Source organism: Thamnophis sirtalis, unplaced genomic scaffold (genome assembly GCF_051295495.1).
Source record: "Thamnophis sirtalis isolate CommonGarterSnake01/CBP01778 unplaced genomic scaffold, rThaSir2_p1.2 scaffold_1, whole genome shotgun sequence".
In the NCBI taxonomy this organism is placed as follows: Eukaryota; Metazoa; Chordata; class Lepidosauria; order Squamata; family Natricidae; genus Thamnophis; species Thamnophis sirtalis.
Window position 1 is genome coordinate 2,197,501 of NW_028261381.1, and position 22,712 is coordinate 2,220,212.

Sequence of the window (22,712 nt, forward strand, 5' to 3'; positions counted from 1 at the left end):
ATGGAACACTTTTTCTGCTAAGAAAGACTGGCATTCAAAACAGATTTGGCATTGCAGATGGGTTTTGTTTACCCAGCTATTACTTTGCAGCATGTGCATAAAAAGTAACATTTTATACTGTGGGAAGTTATCACCCAGCCCTCTCCCAGAAAAATGAAATATCCTAGGAAATATTGAAAAGGCAGAATATTTCTCTGGATGTGAAAAGAAACATGTTTTAAAAGACAGAATAGTTGCCTATAGCTTTCTGCCCATCCCCAGCTAATGGGCCATTGAGATGGCCAGGCTAGCCCACTTTACATAATAAAGACTTCTCCTCACTGCAGCTGTAGGGGGAAGGGATATTACTCAACTGACCACAAGGCAACTGAGAACTCATCACAGCCTAGAGAGTAGCTCCCTGCATGGCACCATGAGAGTCTGACAACCAATCAGAATACATTTCTTACACAGGAACAGGAAACAGAGAGGTGGGACTAAACAGGGTATAAAAAGCCTAGCAAGCCCCTCCCTCAGCCCTTTTCTTCTTCTCCACCAACATTGAAACATGTGATCCCCTTTTCAAGCCATGTGGCCCTGTCCAACAATAAACCATCTTTCCAAGCAGCCTCCATGTCTCCAGTGTCTTCTTCCCCACTTGGAGCTGAACCCAGAAGGACATTTCTTTCAACAATACAATGCTTATAAGAATATAGAAAGTTGTTATTTAAGTCCAGCTGGAGTCCATTGGGAAATAATAGTTTCAATTCCAGTTAAAATTTAGTTTAAAGGTGCATGTCAAATGAGAGCCATTTGTAGTGGTATAGTGGTTAAGGCATTGCGCTAGAAACCAGGAGACAGTATATTCTAGTCTCGCCTTAGGCGCAAAGCCACTTTGAGCCAATCACTTTCTTTCAGCTTTAGGAAGTAGACAATGGCAAGTAGACACTTCCGAAAAACCTTGCTAAGAAAACTGCAAGGACTTGTCCAGGAACTAAACACAACTGAGCAGGAGGGAGGAAAGGGTTTTAAATATCTTTGTGAAAATAATAAATATCTTTGTTGCCGATAAGATCCCACAGGGTGGGCCTCCTTCGGATACCATCAACCGGATAGTGTCGGCTGATGGGGTCTCGGAGGAGGGCCTTCTCTGTGGCTGCTCCGACCCTGTGGAACCAGCTACCCCCAGAGGTCCGGATCTTACCCACTCTCATGGCCTTCAGAAAAGCTGTTAAAACCTGGCTGTTCCAACAGGCCTGGGGCTGTTGACCTTAGTGTTAAGGTCCAGCCCCGATTAGAACGAATGCGTGTTGTCTATTTTAAACTTTTTTTTTACTTATTTTTTTTTCTTCTTTCATTGTAAGCCGCCCAGAGTCCTATAAATTTAATGAATGAAATGAAATTTAATAATTTAATAAATGAATAATTTCTTTTCAAAACAATTTTAAATAATCCATAGATTAGTCTTTTCCATTTTAGGGATATTTGGACTACTTTAAAAATCCAGTTTAAAAATGGGTTTGATTGAATTATTTAGCAATAGCAATAGCAATAGCATTTAGACTTATATACCGCTTCATAGGGCTTTCAGCCCTCTCTAAGCCGTTTACAGAGTCAGCATATCGCCCCCAACAACAATCTGGGTCCTCATTTTACCCACCTCGGAAGGATGGAAGGCTGAGTCAACCTTGAGCCGGTGAGATTTGAAGAGCCGAACTGCAGAACTGCAGTCAGCTGAAGTGGCCTGCAGTACTGCGCCCTAACCACTGCGCCCCCTCGGCTCTTTAAAGTTAATTCATAATTAATTGAATGGTGAAGGGCCTATGCACATATTCCTATAGTGCCCAGCTACACTATAGCAGAACTGCCTTTTCCTGCTTAAATGTTCTTCCTGCTTCATTCAGTGTCCAGGTTGTCTCCTTCAGACTGATAGTTCACTTTTTTCTTCTTCTTCTTGGAAAGCTTCAACGCAGCATCCATTAGCACTTGAAAACTGTGCTCAGCAAACTCTATCTCTCTCTTCCAATCCTCTCATCTATGAATAAGCTCTTCGCTGCATTAAGCTTTGGAGAGGGATATTTAGAATATTCCTGCACATTAATCCAATTCATTGCCACACTGCCTCTCTTCGTTTTTGTCAACTATGTCTTGGAAGAAAAGCCGTTGCCACAGCATGTATTGGACAGAAAATAGCAATGGGGGTGGGGGGGAGTATTTTCAAATAGCTGAACTCAAAATATTGTCAGCGTGATGTAGATATATACTTGTTTCTAAGAGGTAGCAAGAAACGAAACCGGAAATATGAGGGTTGAGAATGTGAACATTCTTAAGGCTGTTTGAAAGGTACCATCATTCACAAGGGATTTTCCTCCCCTCCTCACTTTTTTTATGAGTTAATAGCACGCTCATGATAAATTACCAGAAAGCTGAAGACTGCTGACATTTAGAGGTAATTTTTCAGGATTCAGGTTCTTTCAAGTGTCAGGAAGTCTGTTTTTGACATTTATCTGCCTAGTTTTGAACATGGCTAATCACTCAACAGTCTTCCGTGGTCCTATCCATGCATATTCACTGTCAGATGGAAAGTGGGAAGAGCAAGGGCAGTCAGATTGGTGAGTCATACCAGGGACAGACGTTCAGAATATATTCTTCAGATTTTGAACTTTGAAAGAGTTCCTTTCTACTATTCTTTAGAGGAGCTTCCATTTTAGGGTTCTGTGAGATCTTTAAAAAAAGAGATGTTACAGTGTGAAGAGCTCCATTAAGATTGGTTAGATCAGGGGTGTCAAACTCACAGCCCAAGGGCCAGATGTGTCACACACTGGCCACGGCCACCCCCATTTTAGCAAAGGGGTGGGGGGAGTTGCAATATGCCACATGGCCACAATGTGACAATGCAAGTTTGACACCCCTGGGTTAGATTATTCCTTATTGCAGCAACATCATTTTTTTTCCAGCCCTACATTTTTATTTGGGAAACATCCTAGACTAGAAAATTATCGAAATCAAGATTGTTTTAAAAAAAAATTGGAATGATATTATAGATTACCTAAAAGCACCTGGTTCAATTTATATTAACAATAATATGACAGACGACTGTGATATGTTTTTCTGATTTATTTAGAATTTTAAACATTATGGATGATCAGTTCCATTAATGGTTTTGTTTTTTTTAACCCTTATTTCAGGTTCTGTTTGGGGCATCTGAAAATGGGAACTTCATCTCAGAGGTAATCTCTAAAGCTTGTCCGCATGAAGTTGGGGCCTAATACAAATTGGGATCTGAGTCCTCTGTGGAGAAGCATGGGAAATTGCTATTTTTTTTATAGTAACACAAACTGGTATGTTTTTTTTTTGTAAGTACAAAATGAGATGAAATGTACAGAAAGCACAGCAAGAGAGAGCAATAAAAAAGTCACTATGATGGCCACAACAATATGATCAAAGCCCAGGGGTGGGTTTCTGCCAGTTCTAACCTCTTCTATAGAAAAGGTTCCACAAATCTACCATGCCGTTTAGAATCGGTTCCAGCTCCCTTCCCCCGCCTGTCCGCACCATGCTTGCCCCACCCACCGCTCACTGATTGGTGGCTCACCAATCACCCCGCTCACCTCTAAGAGTCCTATCTAAACCTTAAAGTCTTAAAGCTGTCAAGTTTGAAAATCCCTGGGGTTTTTTTCTAAAGGGTTAGGGGTGCAAGGATCTTGTAACTTGACAGCTTTAAGACTTGCACACTTCAGTGCCAGAATTCCTGAGCCAACATGACTGGAGGAGGAATTCTGGGAGTTGAAGTCTACAAGTCTTAAAGCTGTCAAGTTTGAACACCCCTGGTTTTTTTTTCCCAAAAGGGTTAGGGATGCAAGGGTCTTGTAACTGGACAGCTTTAAGACTGGCGTGCTTCAAATGCCAGAGTTTCTGGGCCAACACTTTGGTTGCGAAGCAAGAGCGTTGTTAAGTGAGTTTCACCACATTTTACAAGTTGGCCACGCCCACCCAGTCACATGACTGCCAAGCCACTCCCACAAAGCAGGCCATGCCTACAGAAGAGGTTCTAAAAAAAATTGAAACCCACCACTGTCAAAGCTCCACCCCTTAAATCTCTTACAATGCACACGAAGAATGGAAAGTTGCTGATCACATGGTTGTGGCTTCCTTCTTGGATTTTTTGGCCCCCTACTGCCCCCCCCCCGCCCCCAGCCTTCTGAGAAGATAAAGACTGCCCAGTTTCAGAAAAACAGGTACAGAAGTTTTGGAATTTTGTTTAAATTCTGGTTTCTTCATGTTAAATATTGTCCATAAATGTGTTGCTTTTAAGGCTACACAACATCTGCCTCTCCTCTGGAAGTAACTCTATCATTTTCAGACCACAAGGATGCCCTTATGCAAAAAAAGAAGTCTTAGGAATTGGTAGACAAAGAGGATTGGTTAGACAACAATGTCAGTGAAATCTGCAATTTCCATTGCACCCTTTGTCTTTGTCTTCTTTTCACAACATATAAAAAAGACGTATTATTCTATGACCTCTGTCATTTTTGCTTTGGGTATAATTCCTAAAATACAGGATCGCAGATGATCCCTTGCAGGAACTAGTTTGATTTGGAAATATATAAACATCTGCTACCGTTAGTGATTTAGAAATCATGTATAAACATCTTCCAGTGATTTCCATGGTCTTACAAATGGCACTGCAATTGCCTTCTAGTGTGCTTCTTTATATCATATCACTGTAGGCAAAGGTTGTCTGTAAAACAGTAATTGGGAAGCCCTTGAAGAATCATTCTATACAATTAGAAAGTAGGTTTCTTAGTTATTTGAATCCACTTTTGTTTTTATCACCCTCCATATCCTGGTTTTTGGGAAAGCATGGAACAACTGTTGCAATTTTTTCAAAGTCTGCCTTATGCATATCTACAACAGTGGTGGGTTTCAAAAATTTTGTGTTAGATTTTAAAGTAACATGATTGCACTTGTATACTGTTGCTCTTTAATTCTAGTGTAAAAATAGGACAAGCTGAATATATTGATAGATAGTAGAAATACACCGAAGGGAGGAGTAGAGGGAAAGAAGAAAGAGGGGTAGAGAGGGTGGGAGAGAGGATTGGAGGGAGGATGAGAAGGAAGGGAGGGAATGTATTGGGAGAGAGGAGTGATAGAGGGGGAGGGGAAGTAGGAAGTAGAGGGGAATGTTGGAGGGAAGAACGAAAGTTGGAGGGGGGCGAAAGAAAGGGTGTATGGTTGGTCGAAGTGGTATATTGGGTTTGTATTTTGGGGGGTATTGTTGACAAGAGGGAGGGCTGTGTTTATTGTTCAATGTTATATGCCCCGGTTATGCACAGTATATATGTGACTGTACGAAATGAAATGAAAATAAAACATATTTACATATCAAAAAAATTTTGGAAGCTCTTCTGTAGGTGTGGCCTGCTTTCCGGGTCCACTGGTGGAACCTCTTCTAACCGGTTCGGTAGATTTGACGAACCGGTTCTACCGAACCGGTGCGAACTGGTAGGAACCCACCTCTGATCTACAGCCATCCAAAGTGCCCCAAAACTGACATGGTTCCTTCCTTAATCTGGATTGCTTTATAAAAGTTCTGGTTTGGAAAAACTACAAACTTGGTTCAAAGCAGGACATTGAACTTGATGTAGGATCCAGCTGCCTTATATCAAACAGGATAATATATTGTAAATAAATCCCTGCTTTTTTTGGGGGGGGGATAATATGTAGAACCTCTATATACGCAACTTAATGAACATTTATTATTTAATGTGCTGCTTTTCCAGATATAGTGGCTGGAGGTGACGTTTATATGAGTCAGGAAAGGATAGATATTGTCCCAATATGTCCTTATTATGCAATGGACATAGTCATGGATATTTGAGAGATCAAATAAGCTGCTGATCAGACAAACATAATAAGCCCATCTGTAGGAGCATTAGCTACAGAAAATGATCATTTTATTGCCAGTACATTCCAGGGCCTTGAAGCTACAAAACTCAATTTTCCAGTTAAGAAATCATCCCTTCCTGGCATTGGAAAGAGAGATTTTTGTGGACTATTTATAGGAACCAATTTGATGCTGTTGTTTTCCAGCTTGAGTTTCAAGCCATAAAAGGCCTCAGAATTTCTCAATATAAGCTCTTAAGGCCTGGTCAGTCATGCCATCAGGTAGAGCACAGTGTCAGTAGCAATCATGAAAGGCCTTCCTTGATGTAGACTGATTTGCTCAGAGAGATGTGAAGCAAGTGAGTGGAGAGCAAGGAAGTGAATGGCTCTGAATAAGTTCTAGGCAAATGGGACTAAAAAATGAAGCAAAGATGGTAAAAGAAAGTAAAAAAAGGAGTGGAAATAAACACCGTTAGCTCAGATGTTTATTGTGTCATATGTACATGGATTTGTTCAATCTCTCTCCTATGTATAGCAATAGCAGTTAGACTTATATACCGCTTCATAGGGCTTTCAGCCCTCTCTAAGCGGTTTACAGAGTCAGCATATCGCCCCCACAGTCTGGGTCCTCATTTCACCCACCTCGGAATAGCAATAGCAATAGCAGTTAGACTTATATACCGCTTCATAGGGCTTTCAGCCCTCTCTAAGCGGTTTACAGAGTCAGCATATCGTCCCCAACAATCTGGGTCCTCATTTCACCCACCTCGGAAGGATGGAAGGCTGAGTCAACCTTGAGCCGGTGAGATTAGAACCGCTGAACTGCAGATAACAGTCAGCTGAAGTGGCCTGCAGTACTGCACCCTAACCACTGTGCCACCTCGGCTCCAAACATACACATGCACACGTTTATGGATAAATTCTGTTAATACCTATGGTAGCTATATGGAAAACCCATATTTGGAGTAAATGTCCTTTAGCAAGCCAGATATGTCTGGGGTCAAAGAGTGTAAGAGCATGATTGCCTTTATGTGATGCACATTGATTTTTAGAAGCACCTAGATAGCCACCACCGGAAATGGAACTTGAAACATGATTTGATCCTCCTGAAACTTACATTGTGTTTTTGTGAGTATATGTCTGAATATTTTAAATTAAAGATAAGCGGAAACTGAGGACACAAAAGGGAAGAACAACAAATACACTCTAGAGTTAACTGGATATAATGAGGATACCAGGAAGTAGAGGATCCAAAACTACATTGGTAAAGCTGACAAAATAAGCACTGTGCATAGTTAGAGCCGAGGTGGCGCAGTGGTTAGAGTGCAGTACTGCAGGCCACTTCAGCTGACTGCAGTTCTGCAATTCGGCTGTTCAAATCTCACTGGTTCAAGGTTGACTCAGCCTTCCATCCTTCCGAGGTGGGTGAAATGAGGACCCAGACTGTGGGGGCGATATGCTGACTCTGTAAACCGCTTAGAGAGGGCTGAAAGCCCTATGAAGCGCTATATAAGTCTAACTGCTATTGCTATTGCTATTGCTATTGTGTTTGAAGAGTATACTTTATGTAATATATCTTGGGGTTTTCGTTACAATTTTAAATCTAAAATTCCAGTTTACTAAGCAAGCAGCCAACAGGATAAATATGCCAGTCTCTACATTAATCAGATGCCCAGGTGCTGAATGGTGAAACTGTTAAGTTTCTAAGTATGGCATTCTTAATATCACAATCTGTTCATCAATCAACGCAGGAATTTCAGCTTGTGCTAATAGAACAGGTTTTACCTCAAAACGTAAGACGGTCTCAACAAGCAAGGGTAGCCCACTGAATTTGCAAATTCCACAGCGTCTTCCTAAAGAATTGGAAAATATACTTTATTTATAACGCTGGTAACATTAAACTCAACCTTCCCCATGCTGTAGATTTTCATATCACTGCATTTGGATACATGTGCAGAGAACCTGACTCCTCCAACATTTTCTATTTCAATGAGGCTCAAACTCATTACTTGCAACTCTGTTAATCATTCTGTCTTTCTCCCTTTTTAAATTAAACTCTCTGACAAGTTGGAGATGCTGAACCTTCTTCCTATGAAAAAGGAGAGTTTTTTGCTATTTCTTTATGCTACAATATTGCCAAAGAATAAATGCAACCTTCCAATTAAGCAGATAAAAATTATGTCATGGATGTTGGCTTCAACTAGTGTCTAAAACCAGCTTCCAAATAGATCTACCTACCAAGGAGCTGACTGCTTTCCATGGTGCCTGGGCCACCTGCAATTCATCAAGGACACCTGAGAATACAGATCTGTCTTCTGCACGATCAATCTGCAGTGGATTGGTACCCATAATTTTAACTCCATTTCTGTAAAGTGGCACAGCTAGATTATTTGGGATCTGCCCTCCTACTGAGATGATGCAGCCATCACAGGCCTAGGAGCAATCCAGAGAATACAAAGTTATTACATACAACATTTGCTAACAATTTCAACATTTCATTTCCCCAACACCCAGTCTGTTGAAATGTTGAAAAGCAAAGGAAGAAACTCTTCACGCTTCTGGCACCTCCACCAAAATCTATTCAAAAGGATTGGGTACTCATTGGAGGTCCATATTTGATTTATCTAAGCAGTGCAACCAAATGCTTGGCGGTAAGAACAATATGATGAAATCTTATTTCACTTTTGAACCGATCCCATTAATAATAGTATGGATAGCTGGTGTTTTTAAGCGCATCCATCCTCATATCCCTTTACCCCTAGAAGCATCTCTTAATGAAACTTAAGATTCATGAATCTCTAATACACGGATCCATCTCTATCTTTTCAGAAAAGCAGCTGGTCTTATTTGCAAATGGCCTCTCTTACATAGTCGAGCTGAGAACTCTTCCACTGGTTTCCCTGAAATCAGGGACAAAACTGAACATGTATTATGTTCTGCATTGTAACCTTTTAAGATCAACCAGGTAAGAAACAAGTGTAGAGAAACTTTTGAAAACATGGCAATGTTTGTTTTTGACAATTTGCATTAAAAAGATATACTAATCTTAAGGAGCCCTAAGACTATCACAAAAAAGTCAACACTTCTCATGAAGTTATTATAATGCCACATATACATACATGTGTGGTGTCCTTAAGTTTATATTTCACAGTTGAAAAATTACATCCATATCAACACTATTGTCCTCAAGCATAAAATTAAGCATGCGTTTAATTGTTTTCACTGTCACAGGCTGAAATTAAGCTCAGCAAGGGCAGGACAATTTATGTCATAAATAACTGTGAAATAATTAAATTAGCTTATACATATTGTGCAATATGTCATCTTTGAAACACAGTTATATATTTATTTGGCATTCATTACTGAACAGTAACTAGCATTAACTACGTGTTGTAAAATATGATGTCACTATCTAAAACTAGCAACTTTAAGAAATTCCCTGCTAAAAGTGGAAATAAAACTTTGATTTGACAAATGATTTAGCTTATTTTATGAGGTCTCGAGCTTTCTTACGCTGAAAATATTTGGACCGTTTTTGAAATGAATTACCTCCTGTTGGTAGATATCCAAGATCCTCTCAAGTGATAGTTCCTCAAAGTAAAGCCTGTCACATTCATCAAAATCGGTGCTCACTGTCTCTGGGTTACAGTTTACTACAACTGTCTTCTCGGAGAGCTGACGCAAGGTACGGATGCAAGAAACAGCGCACCAGTCAAACTCCACGCTACTTCCTGCCAAAAAGAGAGTTGGAGTTTTTAACAAACAACATCAGGCTGGAGGTTTAAAAAGCAACTACTATGTCAAGGTCAGAGGAAGGAAGTTTGCAGCTGTAACATCATGCCTGTATCCACTGACAATATGTCTTGCCTTGATAAAAGGAGTGCCTTTGTGAATTTCTGGGTAGTTAATAAATCTGCTGAATAGCAGCTTCTTGAAATTAATTTAACACAGGATGGGTCAGGCTGCAAGCTATTTATATGTCTTAATAGAAAATGTTTATCTAAAACCATAGCTTAAAACATAATGAATAAATCCATTTCCTGCCCAGGTATTCAGCATGTTTGTGGAAAATATTTATGGGCTCTGGCCTTGCATTTGATTTCTACCCTTTTGGTGAAATTTCCAAGTGGGTTTCATATATAGATATCTGTACTGTGCACTCAGTTCAGGAAATCAGATATAGATTCAGCATTTTGTCCTTCAAAATATGTGGTAAACATATCAATGAAATATGGAAGTAGTTTAGTCATTTCAACTCCCAACTAAAAGGCTAGCAGTGCCTTTTAGTTGGGAGTTGAAATGACTAAACTACTTCCATATTTCATTGATATGTTTACCACATATTAAATAGTTAACACTATTTGAAATAAATGTTAATGCCATACATATAAGTATTAAGTCTGTTAAAAGTATAAAGACAGTATAAATCAAAAGTGGGGAGTATTGCTATGAAAAAGCGAGGAGGTAGAGAAGATCCCTTGGCCATTTCCTATCATCACATCTTCATGATCCTTAAGATTTATTTCTATACAAGCTTTTTCTGGATTTCTAAATTACATTATTAGGAGTTCTCCATCTGGAAAACAGTTCTTTCATTCTAAACCTACAAAATGAAATGCTTGAGAACACTGAAATAGCAATTATTTGGCATATAGAATTCAAGCACTACAAGAAACAACATTACACAAGAGAAGCTTCTCAGCTGGAAAAATGCGGAGAAGTTATAGAAGCAAGATTTACCTATATGATACGGTCCACAGCCCAGCACCATCATTCCATGGTCATCAAATTTTACATCATGTTCCTAAAATAGAACACAATAAAAGAAGTCACCAGGAATTATTTTCAGCAGTATCCTCTGGGCTCATGGGAATTAAATATTTCTGGCTCACAGTTCTCGACTAAAAATAAAACTGTAAGGGCTTAATTTGGTCATATTTGCTTTACTTTTTTTCCCTTAATATAGGGCCCTTTTAAAGAAGTTGGTACAGTCATGTAAGACACAGTCTAGGTTTGTTGAAAAATAATAGATAGTAGCATGAATAATGACCTTGCAAAGGAGGATTATCATCTTGCAATATTGTATTTAGTATTAGTATTGATTTGTGGAATATTGGAATCTCAAGGAATGCTTATATAGGGCACAGCCCAAGTACAACACTGAAGTTATGATACAGTTCATCACTTTGTTGCCAAATTTAGGGTTATAAAAGGGGACCATACCTAAAAATGTTCATGGGTGGAAGACACTAAAATTGGGCTTGGAGTTTCTTGGAGTAGCTATTTGTATTTGTATTTGTATTTATTTGTCTTGTATGCTGCCCACTCCCGAAGGACTCCGGGCAGCTCACAATAGACAAGGGAAGGGGAAAACTGGACAAAGACAACACTTTAAAACAAAAACCACAACATTCACAATTTCCGTGGGGCTGGATATTTCACAAGCCCCCCGGCCTGCTGGAGCAGCCAGGACTTGGTGGCTTTGCGGAAGGCCGGGAGGGTAGTAAGGGTCCGGATCTCGACGGGGAGATCATTCCAGAGGGCTGGAGCTGAAACAGAGAAGGCTCTCCCCCGAGGGGTCGCCAGCCGACATTGGCTGGCGGATGGAATCCGGAGGAGACCTAACCTGTGAGATCTAATTGGTCTATGGGAGGTAATCAGCAGGAGGCGGTCTCTCAGGTACCCAGGTCCGATGCCATGTAGGGCTTTATAGGTAGCGACCAGCACCTTGAAGTGGATTCGGAGACTAATGGGTACCCAGTGCAGCTCGCGGAAGATAGGTGTGATGTGAGTGTACCTGGGTGCACCCACAATCGCTTGCGCGGCTGCATTCTGATTTAATTATGATATTCATATGACACCCACAATTATCCCTTCAGCCAAACTCTTGTCATTCACTCAATAACCATTCTGCTGCATTCCTCCAATGCTACCAAATTCCTGAAGTAATCATCCTTATCAAAGCCAATTGTACAAAGATCGAGGGAATTAGCTTTTTTCATTATACAATTCATTGTCAATAACCAGCATGGAATGAGATGGGATGGTACCACCCATGGCACTTGCAACGTATTGGACTCTACAAACGTATCTGATAATAAGAGATTAAATTTCCCAAAGAAAAGAATCTTCCACAGTGCGAACTAGCAAGTAAAATTTATGTCTCTTAAGATCCTTGGCTGTAAGCTGCTCCAGTCACTTTGAAATGAAATGGGTGTCAAATAAATTTAATAAATAATAACTAAATCATCATTATTATCCTCTTTGGCCATCTAGAGCAGTGTTTCTCAACCTATTAAACACCATTTAATAATTTCCCCAGTCGCTTGAGATAAAAGAGAGGATAAAAGTGACTAGTACACTAGTAGATGTTTTTAAATCCCAGGGGAAAATAAGTGATATAGAGAAAGAAAAAAACAGTAATATAAATATATTTTGCAGGGTTTCAAACTAGAAGCTTTCTGTTTATTTGCAAGAAAATAGATTATAATTGTCAAAACACTCAAGGGTATCATTTAAGTTGGACATATGTTCCTCAAGTGAGAACACTGCATTGATTTGTTCTAGGATTAATTTACTTTCTTAAATATCCATGGCATTCACAGGAGTCTTCTTTTTTTTTTCCTCTGAAAATACGTTTATTTCCATTTCATTTCATTCCATACAATCACCTGTATACTGTGCATAACCGGGGCATATAACATTGAATAATAAACACAGCCCTCGCTTTTATAGACAATACCCCCCACAATACAAACCCAATATACCACCTTGACCTACCATACACCCTCTTTCACCCCCCTCCAACTTTCATTCTTCCTTCCAACATACCCCTCTACTTCCTACTTCCCCTCCCCCTCTATCACTCCTCTCTCTCAATACATTCCCTCCCTTCGTTCTCCTCCTCCCTCCAATCCTCTCTCCAATCCTCTTCACAGGAGTCTTCTGTAATATCAAATACTAAAAGCATGAGTGCTGCTTCTAGCCTGCTTCATTAAAGTCCAACTTCCACTTCCATAGAGTATCCATTCTTGATAGCAATCGCACTTAGACTTACGTGGTTTAGCGAATGAGCATATTGCCCCAACAATCTAGCTCAGTGTTCCTCAACCTTGGCAACTTGAAGATGTCCGGACTTCAACTCCCAGAATTCCCCAGCCAGCGAATGCTGGCTGGGGAATTCTGGGAGTTGAAGTCCGGACATCTTCAAGTTGCCAAGGTTGAGAAACACTGATCTAGAGCAAAGAGAAAGAATATATATTATTATAGTCATTCACAGGAGACAAAACTGTGGAGCTATGGATAAATTCTCATTCCTTATCTGTCTACCCTTCTCGTTCAAGCCCCCCAGGTATATTTTACGTGCTCAATAAAAATAACAGAAAAACATTTCCACCTGTACCCCAATGGGATTATGCTTCTGCCAACTGCTGTAAACTATAGCTGCCTACAGAGTGAGTGCATTTGAGTTGCAAGGTCAGTAGATACTAATGGGAGAAAATACATCATAATACACAGTAGCTGTGGCCTAATAAATGACAGCACTTACCTGGCCATTGTAAGTGACATAGAGGTAATTAGTTACAGCAGGGTATTCTGCTGCCAGGGTATCAATCTGCAAAAGGGGAGAATTGTCAGTTTGAAAACAACAACTATTTGTCAGATCCATGCAGTACCATTCCTTGCTTGTCCTGTTTCCCTCCTGTGTGTGTGTCTGTATGTGAGTGTGTGCGTGTGTGTGTGTGTGTGTGTGTTACCTATCTGTTCAGGTACTTACTGACATAACACAAGTAACCATCAGCCAAATGTTATTTTAACTGAATAATTTCAATTTAAGCATTAACTGAAATTCATTGCCTCCTTGCTGATGCCTATGTGCAATAATATGTATGCACAAGAGGCTTTGGAGACCACAAAGGTGAGCCAAGGTGGCGCAGTGGTTAAATGCAGCACTGCAGGCTGACTGCTAGATCAGCAGTTCAGCGGTTCAAATCTCACCGGCTCAGGGTTGACTCAGCCTTCCATCCTTCCGAGGTGGGTGAAATGAGGACCCGGATTGTTGTTGGGGGCAATATGCTGACTCTGTAAACCGCTTAGAGAGGGCTGAAAGCCCTATGAAGCGGTATATAAGTCTAATTGCTATTGCTATTATTGCTATTGCTATTGCCCAAGAACAAAGACTCTTCAAAGAATAAAATAAGAGGGATCAGTCAAAGTTACCATCTAATGTGGACAAAGAATCAACCATAAGCCTGGAATGTGGTTGGTTGACGCTCCTCCAGACAGCAACATTGGTCTCATTTTAAATCAAAACTAAAAGGAATCCTAGGGGCTTATGTATAGCAGGTCAGATGACTATTTATGGCTATATACTGCTAGGTGTGCCCAAGACAGAAAGCTGATTTAATTTTTTTTTTAAGATCAGTTGCTAAATCACAGAATGTCTACTTGGGATGCTTCAGCTATTTCCAGCCATGCACCCATTTCCAGTTTGAATCAGGGAAGTCATTATCTAGGAGAGACTTCTGTTGCTGAAAATAAAGGCTAGACTGCTGGGTAAATATAAAGTCTCCCTCAAGCACATTGAACAGATGTGCTTATACAGTTTCCTTGGCAGCTGTATGGAAGTTCTTTGCCATTGCCTCTTTCCCAGGGTGTTTTTGTAACTTCCCAGAATAGCCCACAGCCCTTAATTGTCTCATATCCACTAGAAAGTAGGCCAGACCCTGCTTGGCTTGTAGCACAAGACAGAGTCAGCCAGGAAACTGGTTTTCTGGATAGATGTGAAACATTCTGACCTTGAAAAAGACTCGTATCATTCAGAACTCAAAACAGGCTCTTCTATGTACACCCAAAGTGGTTCCAACCCAGTGGTGGGTTTCAAAAAAATTTTTGAACCTACTCTGTGGGTGTGGCCTCCTTTGTGGGAGTGGCTTGACAAAAGGAAGGAAAGAGAGAGAGAGAGAGAGAGAGAGAGAGAGAGAGAGAGAAAGAAAGAAAGAAAGAAAGAAAGAAAGAAAGAAAGAAAGAAAACACATGGCCAGCAAGCCACTCCCACCAAGTCACATGGCTATCTATCTATCTATCTATCTATCTATCTATCTATCTATCTATCTATCTATCTATCTATCTATCACCTATCTATTAAACTTATATGTTACCCAGCAAGGGACTGTGTGGCTTATAACATGATAAAAGCAACAATAGAAAACATTAAAACATTAAAAAAATTAAAATGTAAAACTGCCAGTAGTGATTATAATGATTATAATATTGGCCTGTCAAGAGGAAGATTGCTGGTTTGGAATCCAGCGTAAATATTATTTTATTTTATTTTTAAATTTTTAAACAAATTTTTAAACAAATTAATTAGTGTTCTATTTCATGATATATTTTTTCTCACACTTGACAACTGCTAGGATCAATTGCAGCCTAGATGAAAAAGTACTACAAGAACTGATGACTACATTTTTCTGGGACATTTGAAAAAAAAAACTAGTATTTTAACGAGTAGATTTATTTATTTTTTTAAATCCAGTAAATAGCTCATATTTAATATTTAAATGACAAGACCTGGCAATGGCTTGGAAAGTTAAAGTTCCTGGAAAGCAGGAAACTTGGAGAAGATTAAGATTCAGATTTAGTTTATTTGTATGCTGCCCTTCTCCGGGAGGGACTCAGGGCGGCGAACAACTCAAAGGGGGAAAAAGGGAACATAAAAGACAATACACCTGATTAAAATAAACAAGAATCATACAACCATACAAGTTGAGAGGGGAGGGGAACTCATCAACCCCAGGCCTGCCAGCACAGCCAGGTTTTGACGGCTTTCTGGAAGGCCTGGAGAGAGGTGAGGGTCCGAATCTCTGCGGGGAGCTCGTTCCAAAGGGCCGGAGCTGCCACAGAGAAGGCCCTCCCCCGTGTGGTAGCCAGATGGCATTGGCTGGTAGACGGAACCCGGAGGAAGCCGAGAAAGAGATAGAGGTGTTAATTCTGTCTGCTCAGAATCAAGGCTTAAGAACAAATGCATAAAAAGCCAGAATTGGGAAGGCAGCAACAGACAGCAAATGCCACCTCTGCAAAAAATGCTGAAGAAAGAGTGGGCCACCTTGTTAGCTATAAAAAGATTGCACAGAGTGACTACAAATAAGGGAATGACAAAGTAGCAATAGCAGTTAGACTTATATACCGCTTCACAGGGCTTTCAGCCCTCTCTCAGCGGTTTACAGAGTCAGCATATCGCCCCCACAATCTGGGTCCTCATTTCACCCACCTCGGAAGGATGGAAGGCTGAGTCAACCTTGAGCCGGTGATATTTGAACCGCTGAACTGCAGATAACAGTCAGCTGAAGTGGCCTGCAGTGCTGCACCCTAACCACTGCACCACCTTGGCTCTTATAGCAATAATGGTGCATTAGGAATATCTTCAAGAAATATAGTTTGCCTCCCAGCAAGATTTGGTGGGACCACAAAATAGATAAAGCAACAGGAAATGAAGACATTAAATCTGGGATTTTAGGCTTCAAAGAGGCAAGTTCTGTCACACAACACCCTGTCATAAGTTCAGAACTGGGTTGTTAAGTAGCTTTTGGGGGATCCATTGTAATTTTGTACGGTCACTAAGCGACCAGTCATAAGTTAAGAACTACTTAAAACAGAAAACAAAGAAGCTAAAGTGCTCTGGGATTTTCTAATTCTAAGAGCCGAGGTGGCACAGTGGTTAGGGTGCAGTTTTATATGATATTTTAATTAAATGTTTACATGCCATCTAGAGTTGCCTAAGTTTAATAAATAAATTGGTAACAGTAACTTCAGTAAAGATTAGAGAGCTGCAAAGTTGGCCATCACTGATAAGGTGTTTCTGCTGCAGTGTCCACTAGACAATCAGTGTCGACGCCTTGAAGAGGATAAATTCAACAGAAGCATTTGAGCTGCCAGAATGCTTCAATGCAAAACAGGAGAACAGAGCCCCCAATATTTGTGGCTTGGTGGTCTGGCTGGGGGGAGAGAGGGGAACTGGGCTGCATGAGTTGGCGCGCATCTGTGAGGCTCAACTCAAGTTGAGCTGTGCAGGCATGTACATGCTGGCCCACCATTCATGCAAGTTGTCAGGCCTGCAATTATATTCCTTTTAGAATTTTGGCCTGCCACACTTTCTCTTATTTCATTATGCTCTTTCATTAGTATAGTTGATGGGAGGGGGGAATAGACAGGAGTAGGATTGTGGAATGTATTGTTATCATTCTTTTCTAGAAGCCAAGGTCATCTTTTGTTCTCTGCAGTTTTACACCTGATCGGAAGCAGCTGGGTGGAGACCCCAGCGTGGAAGAAGAAGATTGGACCATGTGATGGATTGTGGGTGTGGGGACAAGATCATGAACTTTTAACTGGGCGGGATTCTGATGTCATTTCCGGAATTGGGATTAACAAAGATGTGCTAAGATGTCTGATTTATTAAATTGGAACTTTAAGGATCGTTTTGCCTTGGACTCTGATTTAATTCTACATGATACCTGGAACGCTGACACAAGTTGAGATACATGCATGTGCGCTAGCCCACCCCTCACAGGGTCCAGTTGCAAATAGGCTGTGCCCCAGAAGGGGTTGGGGGACTCCTGTGCTAGAGGTTGCATTCAATATGCTGGAGATGAGTAGAGGAAGTCATCTTCCATTTCTGCTCTCCAACAACATTTGATGGCCTCTTCTCATAACAGGGCAATTTGGCAGTCTGGGTACACCCTCTGCAACCAGATTCTTGGAAATAGCAACACTGTTCTTGAGAGATGAAAAGTTAACAGTGTCAATGACTACCAACTGTACAGGCTTCCAGTTTGCGTTATATCTTCAGTGTTTACAGAAAAATAGCGATAGCAGAAGCAGCTAATGAGTATGCATTTATACCTGTTTCACCCAAGGTATTACGTTCTTCTTGATTCTCAGTTCCCTGCTCTGAGCTTCACTCAGTCCCAGGCATTTCCCAATCTGCTTATCTGAGAAACCGATCTGCTTGGCTCTCCTCAGGCTCTCTTCTGGAACAGAGTCACTGCAATCAACATAAAGCACACAAAAAAGAATGCATAATGGATACAGGTTTCATGTTCTGCTCCTATATTTTTCAGCCTCAGGGGAGGATGAAATGTACATGGAATAAAGTGAAAAGCAGAGAAAATGGTGAGGAGCAGGAGCCAAACTCAAATCTTTTCCTATCAATAAATCCCACGCGTTCTCTTAACTTCTGAGTGCTTAAAATATTGCTGTTTCCTTGGAGAAAATATGTGATCCAGAACAATAATTGGTTGCTAACCCAATTATCTGGGATAGAAAGATTTTTCTCTGAGGTCACGTCCGACCCGTAGCTTATCAAGAGATTCAAAACTATTTCCTTGGGTATCTCTCACAAGTAAGCAATTCTGGAAGGAATTATTCCACTGTAATATTATACTCTTTAATTCAAAAATGTACAGATTATATTTACTATCCATTTTAATTATGTATTAATCAAGAGAAAGCTTTAAAAAGCTCATAAAAACATTATACACTACAAAATTCAATTTGTATTCTTAAAATAAAAGCAGAAATGGTAGTTATGCCCAATAGTTATCTCATACATAAAATATTTAAAATAGTCCTGATTCATTTATTCCATATGAGTTGATTAAATCTGTTCAGTATTAAAATACTTTATATTTGTATTTACTTTTTTTTTTACCTGATCCTAAACAATACGTAAAAGTTTTCCCTTAAAATATCATTATCTGTGTCCAGTTTTATATAACCAACCCTCACTCCCATGTCCTGGTTGCTAAAATCCTGTTCTTTCCACCAGCAGCTTTTACCTGCAATATAAGAACAATTTCTGCATTCACCAACATATTAATATTGCATACTATAATCAGTTTATTATGAATGCCTATGAAAACTTCTGAAATGGTACTCGGTTTCTTTAATAATATTGCACCAATCAAGGTTTCCACCTTCTCATACTTTCTGCCTGAAATAATTGCTAGATTTAAATTGTCATTTTAAGTTACCAACTTCAAGTATGCACAGCTGTTCCATTGTGAAACAATTGTAAAAGTAAAATAGCAGTTTCAGCGTGATGAAAGAGCTTGCAGGTGTGTTTTTAAAGACACTGTCTATAATTTTTAAAGAAATCTCGTAGAACAGGTAAGGTGTGAGAATAATGGAGGAGAAAGATACTTTCTGTTTTTATCCTAAAAAAAAAAGAGATAAATTATAAACAAGGCATTATTTTAGAACTAATTATTAAGCAATATATCTGCAATTGTCTAGGAAACAATTCATTGATTACTGGAAGCCAGATAAATGTATTAGAAATATATCATGCCAAATGACTTGTGTATATAAATCAATATAATAAATCATGGGCATGAGTTCATGTACTATAAAGTTTTTCATGATATCCTTATAAACAAGACTGTAAAGTACAAATTTAAAAAATAAATCCTGGGTCAAGAGCTGGTTAAATAAGTGTTCTCATTATTGGCTGTATGTTAAGATGAAAGAAAATCTTCAGTAGAATATGATAGCCTTTTGTTCTGAAGCCTCTGCTATTCAGTATTTTATAAATGTTCTTAGCAGGTATAGAAGATAACATAGCTCCAGCCTCTCCTTATCTGGGATCAGAAGCCAAGTAGAGTCAGCCGAGTTTAGGACTTCAGCCAAGAAAGGCCAGGGCTCAGGCTAGAGAGGAAAGTTTAGTGGGGGAGTCATAGGGCCACAAGTAATAATAACCATGAGACAGAATTTCCTTGGCAACACTACCTGTGATCTGATCCAAGTAATGGGAAGATAATCTGAAGTTGAGCGAATAGAGATACAAGGCTGCTAAAAAAGATCATGTAGTCCTGGTTTCATTCTCAATAGCATCATTTCCCAGACCAGAGGAAATAATTATCCTGCTCTTTTCTATTAGACAAGCTACACTGAAATTATTCTAAGTCCCACATCTTAAGAAAAATATTGACCACAGAAGCACATCCAGGGAAAAACAATCAGGTTGGGGAGGGAGTTGAGACAGGTTGCAAACAATCTTTACGTGAAATATTAAAACTGGATTTGTTTGGCCTGAAAGATATCAACGAAAAACTGGACAAGAGTCTTCAAATATCAGAAACTGAGAATTGTTTCCTGTTTGCCCCCTGTTCTGCTTTGGTATGGTTTGGAGCTGTATTTTAACGAAAAGAAAGAAAAGCTCGCATAGATTTTGAGCTCTTTTGCTACTTGTTGTACTTCTTATTAAGAAGGTCTTTGCTTAGAAATTTAGCTTGCAAATAAATAGGCTTCACCACCTACAGTTTCTTTCTCCTTTAGATCTTATGGCAAGGAGCTTGAAAAGCTTGTGAAAGCCTTTGGTAAGATATTCCTACAAATGCAATACAGAAAAAATGACTTCCCTTATAAAGTAGCAGATGTTTAGTAAAATGATTTGTAAGTGGCATAAGCAGGAGTAGAAGCATGACAATAAAACCATGCAGGCATTGTAAGATGACCCTGGAGGAAAAGGAGAGAGATAACAGAAACCAATCTATTGCCTTTTTTTGTGTGTGAAGGAAGGGGTATAGGAGAAATCAACTTCTGCACTAGTAAAAGTAGCAATAGTGAACTAGATAAAGTTGGAAGATGTGCAATCTCACCCCTTACTTCTTAGAAAGTATCACTTAATTCAGACAAAGAAAATGCAGAGCAACATGCTTAGAATTATCTCCCTTCCCTGTTACTTTTTGTATTTTAATAAGAATCTGCCGCCATGGAAACAATTGATATATGTACTGATTGGAACTTAGTTCCAAATCTGTTTGAAGTTCAATTCCCCAAGTATTGATCGTTAAAGTATAATTTAGAAACTTATAGTACATCATCGTCATCATTAGCAGTTGTAGTGTTTATTATATTTTTATGCCGCTCATCTCTGTTAGAAAATGACTCTTGGGTGGCTTTATGTTATAAGTAAGATAGAATGACAATTTGCAAATGAACAAAATAAAATAAAAAACCAACGTAATATATCAATTGGTCACCACTAGTTGTTAAGGTAAGTTACTTATAAAGCCCTTCATGGTATTGGACCTGGGTACTTGAGAGACCGCCTGCTGCCAATTACCTCCCAAAGACCCATTAGATCCCACAGACTAGGCCTCCTCCGGGTTTCGTCTACTAGCCAATGTCATCTGGCCACTACCCGGGGGAGGGCCTTCTCTGTGGCAGCTCCGGCCCTTTGGAACGAGCTCCCCGCAGAGATTTGGACCCTCACCTCTCTCCAGGCCTTCCAAAAAGCCGTTAAAACCTGGCTATGTCGGCACGCCTGGGGTCGATGAGTTCCCTTCCCCTCTCGAACCGTGCGGCTGTTGGTTGTTTTAAATGCCCTGTATTTTTCGTTGTAGTTTTTGTGTTTCCCTTCCCCTCCTTGGGTTTGTGCGCCGCCCTGAGTCCCGCTGGGAATAGGGTGGCATATAAATAAAATGAACCTCGAACCTCGAAGTTCAAAGTTCATTATGATATATTGCTTCACTTTGGTATAAGAATGGTCTCAGGAGACTTGGGCTTCTGCTCCTGTCTTTTTGCTGCCTCAGATAGATTCTCAAGAATAAAGCACTCTCAACGCAAGAGGATTTTCATTCGCTATACACTAGCTGTATACGCTGCCTGTAATGAATATCCCCAAAGTGCTTGTGTTTTCAAAAGGCAACTGGGACTTGGTTTTCCTTGAAGATGTTTTGCTTCTCAACCAAGAAGCTTCTTTCAGTTCTGACTTAGATGAGAAGCGAAACATCTTCAAGGAAAAACAAAGTCCAGATGCCTTTTTTGGAGGGGGAGGGGAACAATCATGACCTGGATGACTGAGAATCTCCCTAGGCCAGGGGTAGCCAACCTTTTTATACCTACAGCCCACTTTTGTATCTCTGTTAGTAGTAAAATTTTCTGACCGCCCACCGGTTCCACAGTAATGGTGATTTTATGAAAACCTAATGAAAATTTTTAAATAATGCTATGACATTTTTAAAAAAAGTCAATTAAATTTTAAAAAAAGGAAAGTCCTTCAGTATCGGACAAAACCCCTACCGCCCCCCATGAAAGCTGGAATGCCCACTAGTGGGTGGTAGGGACCAGGCTGACTACCACTGCTCTAGACATATACCTGTAATGAAATGTGTGACCCGATGATTGCACGATAGACATATGCGCGCCGACAAAATAGTGCCGATTAAAATGCGACGTCAAAATCACGCCGACAAATTCACGGCGATAAAATTGCGACGACAAAAGAGCGATGACAAGCACAATAAAATAAAAACAATTACGGTTAGGGTTGGGGTTAGGGTTAGGGTTAAATAACAAGCAACTTATGACCAAAAGGCTACACCTCCCCCTTCCAATCCCTGTTTTGGTTAAATAGATGGATAAATATTCACAACTAAAACTAAACAATATTAAATTAGAACAATGAACTATGGTGTGATACAATCACACAAAGATCAGAAATTAACATTTTAAACACACACAATTTTGGTGCTTCATTGTTTAATAGCAGAAGCAACAAAATTACAAGCCCACTGCTCCCAATTATTTTGAAAGTCTGCTTACTGAGGATTATAACGTCTACTCAGATCTGATACACAAAGCAAATCCCTGGCCTCAAAAGTCTAACTATAATTTTAAATATATCCCTTTTGGACCAGATTTCAGTTGGTGAATCCTTAATTTTAATTAAAAAGTAGATCTCACGAGCCTTAATTTACATTATGTACCACCAGGTCTGATACTGTGTGACCCCTGATTATCCTGAGAAGTGCCAAAGAATGGAACAAAGTGTGTGAAAAGTTCAT

General features: G+C 39.8%; 1 protein-coding gene across 1 annotated transcript in view; it reads right to left on the reverse strand.

The window, feature by feature from the left end:
- Positions 1-22,712, reverse strand: part of CPS1 (carbamoyl-phosphate synthase 1) — a 166,491-nt gene that overhangs the window by 51,232 nt on the left and 92,547 nt on the right. The window contains exons 22-27 of the mRNA XM_087706402.1: positions 17,767-17,908; positions 13,415-13,480; positions 10,606-10,669; positions 9,415-9,596; positions 8,104-8,298; positions 7,651-7,718 (exon numbers count right to left, since the gene is read on the reverse strand). Of these exons, the coding sequence (XP_087562528.1) occupies positions 7,651-7,718; positions 8,104-8,298; positions 9,415-9,596; positions 10,606-10,669; positions 13,415-13,480; positions 17,767-17,908 (717 nt within the window). The remainder of the gene's footprint in view (positions 1-7,650; positions 7,719-8,103; positions 8,299-9,414; positions 9,597-10,605; positions 10,670-13,414; positions 13,481-17,766; positions 17,909-22,712) is intronic.